The 8,086-nt window shown below is 48.8% G+C and overlaps 1 protein-coding gene across 1 annotated transcript in view; it reads left to right on the top strand.

The window, feature by feature from the left end:
• ZC3H7B (zinc finger CCCH-type containing 7B) overlaps positions 1-8,086 on the top strand; it is a 65,268-nt gene that overhangs the window by 26,947 nt on the left and 30,235 nt on the right. Inside the window, 8 exon segments of the mRNA XM_025208924.1 lie at positions 1-237; positions 876-1,227; positions 2,197-2,255; positions 3,214-3,376; positions 3,459-3,620; positions 5,304-5,509; positions 6,207-6,307; positions 7,373-7,554. The exon segment at positions 1-237 is cut by the window's left edge and continues 3 nt beyond it. Of these exon segments, the coding sequence (XP_025064709.1) occupies positions 1-237; positions 876-1,227; positions 2,197-2,255; positions 3,214-3,376; positions 3,459-3,620; positions 5,304-5,509; positions 6,207-6,307; positions 7,373-7,554 (1,462 nt within the window).

Below are 8,086 nucleotides of genomic sequence, written 5' to 3'. Positions count from 1 at the left end.
ATTCCTGCTCCAGTTGCCACTTCCATCCCTGTGAGTGAGGGGTTGGCCCTTTCGCCCTCTGACTTGGATGTAAAGGGCCTACCCACCTCTCTTCCTGCTGCCAGCCTGCTCCCTTCTCCAGACTGTGTCTCCCTGCCAGTGCCTGAGAGTGTGGAGGACTTCACAGATGGGGAGATCATTGGGGAAGAACTGGACTCTCTCCTGGATTCCATTGCTGATGGGTCACAGTATCCTCTAGTAAGAACTCAGATCACATGAATCCCTCCATTCTTATTTTGAATCAGTCCTTTATAGCTTTCTCTCCCCTCTACCATACTGCCACCCATTCTTTCAGAGGAGTGCACTTGATGCCTTTCTCTGCCCACAACTGGCTCTTATGCCTTTAAGGAGCCTATTAGAAGTCTTGGCTCACCATACTGCCTGTTATGAGATTGGTAGCTCTGGATGGAGCTGCTGATCCCCAAACACACAACGATAGCGTCTTACCTCCTTTTCAGTGCCTGGACACTGAAGCGGACATAAGGTGGGTTGTCCCCTTGCCCTAAAGGGCTATATTCTCTGGGGTGGCATCTTGCTGCTGTAGCATTCACAGTCCATCAGCTTATCTCCCCAATGCAGGGGCAGGCAATTATTTTGGGTGGAGGACCGCTTACTGAGTTTTGGCAAGCCATCGAGGGCTGCATGACAGGCAGCCTAGGGCAGATAAAAAAAATTTAGAAAATTAATATTTAGGGGCCCTGCGGGCCGGATAAAAAGGCCTAGCAGGCCGCATCCGGCCTGTGGGCCACATTTTGCCCACTCCTGCCTTAATGTATACCCTGTTCTCTCTTCCCCTAATATGCTGTTTATTTTCTTTCTTCTCTTGACTTGCAAAGTCTCTGGTCCAAGGAACCATCCCCACCAACCTGCCTACTGAGATGCCACAGCTGATCCCTGTGTTTCCGGGTGGAACCCCACTGCTGCCCCCTGTGGTGACAGGAAATATACCAGTCTCCACACCACTGCCACCTGCCTCCTTTGGCCTGGTGATGGATCCTACCAAGCAGCTCTCCTCCTCCTCTGTCCTGGATGCCTTTGAGCCACCACCACCAGGGGGAAGTGGTGGCTCCACTCTGGATTCTCTGGATTCGCTAGATCTACTCCCATACCCTGAGTCACAACTCGATGCACTGGATACCTTTGGGACTAGCAGGGGTTCATTGGACGCCTTGGATTCCTTTGCCATCGGTAGGTACAGAGCACAAGGGTATAGAGCCAGCAGGTTTTTTGTACCATGAAAGGTGTGAAAGGGCTCCTGGAATACTGCTCTTGATGCCTCTCTGATGAAGATAAGTCTATGTCCAGAGAAGAACATTGGAAATAAGTAAACTCTAGAGAAATGTTATGGATAGAGGAAAGACTTAAGGAACTTAATACACAGAGCATGGATAACTGGTGAAGAATTTCAGTGGGACAATTTGATGACTGATCATATGTCAGTGGGGTACATTTACCTATGTGGAAAAGTGGTTGTCCAAGGTTATCCAAGGGGTGGTATAACCAGAACTAGGTATTAAGGAAACTCAGATCTTCAAGGATAGGTATTAATCTACAAAGTGGAGTGGTAGAAGTCCTTTCATTCAGAGTCCTTTACAACAGAGTCATGGCACATCTATTGGGTGGCAAGATCTTCATTGACAGTGGCACAGATAGTTTAATAAGTCTTTGCCATCTCTGATTTCCATGGGCAATACATATCATATCTCAAAGAGGACTTCAAGGGTTCTAACATTTTATGGAGTTGGATTATGGACTAAGACTAGGTAAGGAACTCCAGAGGAGCTGAGCAATCGATGTGTCACTGGATGGTGAAGTATCACATTCAGGATGTGATGAAGCAGTGATTAGTGGATCAGAGATTGGCTGGGCAGAATTTTGGAGCATCTAGTCTCTTCTGTGCTGAATTCCTTTTGTCTCTGGCTGTTTGGATGGCTAGCACCAGACAGGCAGCCTGGAGCTGAGTTCTGTTGCCTTAGGGACTTTCAGAAAAGGGAGGGTTTTATGGAGGTTTTCAAGACCGAGCAGGAGGCTTGAAATCCCTGGAAGGCTGAAAAAAGTAAACCTGTGCAACAAGTATTAATGTGCGTCTCTGTGATGAGGACAGCTCCTGAAAGTAAAGTGTGTGTGTTTGAGTGTTTTTTTTCTTTCTCTCTCCAGAAGAAACTGGCACTCAGGAACTGCGACACCCTGCTGGCAACCAGACGCCATCTCCTGTGGTGAGTGAGCTGCTGCCCCAGGATGATGTACCAAAGTGCCCAGGAGCCAAGGTGGTGGTGGTGGGGCAGGACTACTTCTGAACTTGGGGTCCTGTCTTAATGTGTCCAAAAACCTGGTTTCCTCAGTTTCTAGGCATGGAGCGCCTTGCCATTATGCAAAACCTCTTTCCAACTCTCCCAGTGTATGGCACGGTTGGGCAGAGGATATTCTCCACTGGTGAATTCTCCTCCCCTTCTTTGTTCCCTACCTAATATAAATGGAATAAGTGGAATGACACAGAGCTGGAAGGGACCTCCTGTGTCAGGTAGTCCAGTTCTCAGCTATCATGCGTCCCTCATATAATCCTGTTAATAAACTTACCAAGTTCCTAATTAAAATTAGTCACTGGTTTGCCCCCACTGCTCCTATTGGAGGTCTCTTGTGGAGCCTCTACCAAGCTGTGTCACGTGTCTCAGTCGCACATTGGGTCACCAAGCTGGGGATGAGCACTTATGTCCTATTGGTGGGGTAATGTGCCTTTCCATAGACTGGGTTACTGAGTAGAGCCTCTATCCTCCGCATTTTCACCTATTTTTTTATTGCTTCTGATGCATGGGTCAGTTTCCCCTCAGCTTGTGGCAAGATGAAGCCTTTGGTTGAGATGCCTTCAAAAGCAAAACTCATTGTGAAGGAAGGCAAGGGGAGAAGAGAAACACTTTTATCATTGCATAGGAAGGAAGACATCCTTTTTTGAGGGCGATACATTTCCTGTTGGGTGTACCTTGAACATCAAGAATGTAAAGTTAATTCTGCTACTTCTCTGGTGTGTCTGCTGCTGGTGACAGCCCTCTTGTGACCTTGATCCTGAGTGTCTTTGGCGTGCAAATCAATGACAGAGCCAAGAATTAAAGACTGGGGAGCCAACTACCCACTGCCAGTGAGACTTAGAAGATAGAGATGTGCGTTATTGTCTTTCAGGTCAGCCTCAGTGGGGTAAGTCACCCTGCTGTACCCAAGGTGCCTGGGCTCCTGCTGTCTCAGGCAGAGTCAGCAATGCCCAATACAGCCCTGCTCGTGAAGAACCCACTTGCATCCACTCACCTCTTCAAACAAGCCTGCCACATCTGCTACCCCAAAACAGGTGAGGTGCCCTTTGTGACGCCCTGAGCAGTTAACATGGTTGGGGATCACCCTCTGACTGATCTGGTTGTGATTTCGCATAGGCCCCAAAGCTGGAGATTACACGTACCGGGAAGGTCTGGAGCACAAGTGCAAGCGAGATATACTGCTGGGGAGACTGCGAAACTCTGAAGACAAGACGTGGAAGAGGATCCGACCTCGCCCCACCAAAACCAACTTTGTAGGATCCTATTACCTGTGCAAAGGTGATCTGCAGAGGATGGGTCTGCTGCAGGCAGGGACAGGGTGATGAAGCGTGTGCTGGCAGAGGTGGGGACAGGCTTTTAGTGGGCCTTGCTCTCCCTAGAGCCTTCATCAAGCAGTCACTAGGTTTTAGGGGTTGGCTGGTGGGATGCAAACAAGAAAAGAGACTGAGGAGTCCATGACGCTGTAGGAAATGGGAGCCTTGAGAAGTAGAGCAGCAGGTAGTGTTCACATTGTGAGTATAGGACTGCTTGGAAGAATGATGCAGTTGTCCGATAAGGAGGTGATCGATGGTAAGCCAACAGCAGGATGCTTCCTAGGATACATTCTTGGTCAAATGCAATGTTGCAGGCTGAGGTGCATGAACAATGTGTGCCCCCAGAGGCTGGGGGGCACAGCAGGTGGTGGTGTCGGTGGTGACAGTGAGTGCGGAGCTTCTACAGGCAGCTGCAGCAGCGGCAGCAGTAGGAGCAGGCTGAGCAGGGAGCTCCCACAGGCAGCCACAGCAATGTCAGCAGTGGGGAGGAGGTGTGGGGGGATGGTGAGTGCTGATCAGTGGTCAGTGACCATCCACAGATGCTGCTGGTGGTGTCTGTGGGGAGGGGTGGCGAGCGGCAACCGCCTGCAGGTGCTGCTGGCAGTGGTGGTGGCACTTTTCGCAGGGGGTGTATTGCCAATCTTGGGGTGCACATGTACCCACGTCCACCCCCTATGCGTCGCCGATGATGTGGTGGAGAGACTGATGCTTCTCCTGCCTGTTCAGTGACCCCAGTGCCACACTGGTGCTTTGGTTTTATACTGCCTCAGGGAACAACCCACCGTGTTGTAACTAACACTGCTTTCTACAGCACCAGGACCTTCCCTAAAAGTCCCTCGTCCCCGTACTGAGCAGGCCAGGCATCACTTAGTATTTGGGATATGACAAGATTGCTCTGAGGTGGTATAACTACAAGATAACTGATAAGGTGGAAAGGGCCCAAAAGCTATGACTTGGGGTTTGTCTACATGGGGTCGCTCATAAAAGTTGATTCAGATTAATTTCTAAAGTGGATTACCTAAACTATATTAAGGCATTTTGTGGACACTCTTATTTATGGCATGGACAAAGGGACAATTACCTCACTTTAAGGAAAGGGGAGGATGTACCACTTTTGAGCACACATCAGCTGCTCCGCTATAACTGTTCCATTTGTCCACTCCTATTCTGCAGACCCTGAAGCTAAACCACAGTGATCTGCCTCTGAATAAAGCAGATAGTAAATTATGAACCCCCCCCCAAAAAAAACAAACCTTTTTAAGTGGTTTTGTTGTTTAGTTTGTCTGCACCATCAGGAATTTGGGGTAGTTTAACTCACTTTAGAGATGTCACTTTTCAAGTGTCATTTTGGATGTGAATTAAACTAAGCCGAAATTTAAGACCACTTAAATTTTGGATGGAAGTGTTCACACGGGATTATTGTGGTTTAGTTTATTCTAAATTCATACCTTGTAGTTAATTTGGATTGACTTTCCAAGATGTGCCCCTCTATACAAGTCCTTGGGGGTCTGTCTTAACTCTTCAATTTCCTGCTGCTAGTCTATTGTGAGGCGCAGATAGCAAAGGGCAGTGGGAGGTGATGAGAGAGGGCTCAGTTTCTGACCTAGCTACCCACCCTGTGTGGCGTGTGCTCTTTATTGCTTTGTAGATATGCTTAACAAGCAGGACTGTAAGTACGGGGATAACTGCACCTTCGCGTACCACCAGGAGGAGATCGACGTGTGGACAGAGGAAAGGAAGGGTACCCTCAATCGCGACCTCCTCTTTGACCCGCTAGGTGGCCTCAAGCGGGGCAGCCTAACCATTGCCAAGCTCCTGAAGGAACACCAGGGCATCTTCACCTTCCTATGCGAGGTATCAGGAGCAGGGGCAGGAACAAGGGAGGGAGCAGTCATTTTCTCTGTGATTTATGCCATGTCCATTCTCATCTATGGCTGGGCTGTTGGTCCATCCTACCTTGGGCCCTGCCCTCAGAAGCAGCAGTGCCTCCAAGGATGGTGGGAAAACAAAATCACTCAAGAGGCACCTGAACAATTATATGATCTTGTATGTAGGAGGGGGTTAATCTCTGCCCCTGCAGGTGATCAGCCCACACTCTGAACCACAGAATGAATTACACTTGTTCTTTATATCTACAAATGTAATTAATAATTCAACTTTGCCCCAACTGTAATAAAGGATTTGAAGTCGGTGGAGATGCTGACTAAATTAGCTGAGGATTGGCCCTATTGTGACCTGCAGCAGGTTTGCTGTATGTGTAAAAGAACATGCCTTCTTAGTATGTTCATCCTGTTTGTAAATTTCCTCATTGTTCTCCCCTTGTTTGTATTCTTTTGGGAAGAAGGGACTGACTAAAACTCTCTCCCAACTGCAATGGAAAACGTAGTTGAAAGGTCAGAAAGAGACAAAGATGCCCCAGAAGGCCAAGGTTCAAACCCCTTGAGTTAAGTGTCTGTGAAAAGCTCCCAGTCTGTGTGAAGACTGGCAATGTTCCTTCCTTTTTTTTACCAGTCCCTAAGATTTCTCATGATGCTGATTCTTCCCTCCCCAGATCTGCTTTGACAGCAAACCCCGCATCATCAGCAAAGGGACCAAGGACTCTCCAGCTGTCTGCTCCAATCTTGCTGCCAAACACACCTTCCATGACAACAAGTGAGTGAGCTGGCTCAGCCCTGTCAGAGCCACCATTTGATTGCCCTGGGCACATCTACACATTCATTACCGCGCAGTAGTTACTGTGCATTTAATTTAGTGCTTGCTTAATGAAGTACTAATTAAATGCGCAGTAACTAGAGTTACTGTGCAGTAGCACCGGCACACAGGTTTTTAGTGAGACTTACTACACAGTAGCTTAATACTACTGCGCGGTAGCATATTAGCAGGGCCATCCCTGGGGGGCCAAATCAGGGCAACTGCCCCGGGCCCTGTGCTTTGGGAGGCCCCACAATTCTGGATGGAGCAGCCATGGTGACTTCATGCCACCACCGCCACCAGCTTCGCATCCAACTGCTTGCTACCCACCTCCGCTGCCGATGCTGCTGATGGCGGCAGCAGCTTCTTCGGGTCTGGGGCACGTGGGATCAGAGCTGGGGTGGGGCCCCACACCCTGTTCGGGTTGGATCTGCATATTAGCACGGGTTTTGCTTGGCATGCTACTGCACATTTGTTATTAGGCTACTGTGCATTAAGCACCCCCTGCCAGTTACCTCGGGCACTTGTTTGTTTCTTTCTCATACTCCAGGTTCCCATGACATGAAAGCCCATGGTGTGATGTGTTGTCTTGAGGGTTAGTCACCTACTGTCAGGGGATCTGAGGCCTGATCAAAGCCCAGTGGAATTCACTGAAGTCTTTCAGTTGACTTTAGTGGGCTTCAGATCTGGCCCTGGCTGCTGGTATTTGCAGCATGTGAGGTCTGAACCCACAGTGGGGCATCATCAGAGGGATGAGGGAAATGCAAGGCATTTTTCCCTGCACTGTCCTGTTGTTGCAGGAGGGTTTGGATTCCCCAGCACATCTGACTATTCAGTGAACTGTTGGATAACAGCTCTGTCAGGATCAGCTTTCTGTGTTTGTCATCACCACCCCGCAACCCTTCCCAACTCAGTTCCCTGTCCTCGCCCCTCTCCCCCCATGTTGGAGTGAATGGAAGATGGAGGGATGAAGAGTCAGTCCATTGATATCTGTTGTTTCTGTGGCCTGGCCCTTTCCCTCTGCAGGTGTTTGGTTCACATTGTGCGTTCCACTTCCCTGAAATACTCTAAGATCCGCCAGTTCCAGGAGCACTTCCAGTTTGATGTGTGTCGGCATGAGGTGCGTTACGGGTGCTTGCGTGAAGATAGTTGCCACTTTGCTCACAGCTTCATTGAGCTCAAGGTCTGGCTGCTGCAGCAGTATTCAGGTAAGTGTAATGCTGAACAGAGCTTGTTGGTTTAGGGGGAAATAGGGAGGGAGTGCATGTCCAGGCCTTAACACATCTGCTCTGCCTCTGGGGTTGACTGGGAGGATTGGCAGGATACAAGCAGGTATTTATCCTCCCTCTCCATGAGGAGGCAGAAGAAAGACCAGGAGGTGATTTGACTGGCATATTGGCCCTTTCAACACGATTGCTAGGATTGTCTGTGCAGAGATGAACCTGGGAATTGCAGCTTCCATGAGTCTTTCCCTCAAGACTGTCCATATTGGTTGAAATGTTCATTAGGAAGAGAATTCTAAAACATTGAAGTGATTTATGTCACAATGGGAACTTGAGTCTTACAAAAAATATGTAGAACCTTTGACAAAGTTACTTCTGAGAGACTGTAAACCAGGGGCTGGCAATTATTTTGGGCAGAGGGCCACTTACTGAGTTTTGGCAAGCCATTGAGGGCTGCGTGACAGGCAGCCCAGGGAAGATAAATATTAATTTTCTAAATTTTTTAGGGGCCCCGCAG

The sequence above is a fragment of the Alligator sinensis genome, unplaced genomic scaffold (assembly GCF_000455745.1).
Source record: "Alligator sinensis unplaced genomic scaffold, ASM45574v1 scaffold215_1, whole genome shotgun sequence".
NCBI lineage: Eukaryota > Metazoa > Chordata > Crocodylia > Alligatoridae > Alligator > Alligator sinensis.
This window is presented reverse-complemented; position numbering and strand designations above follow the sequence as displayed.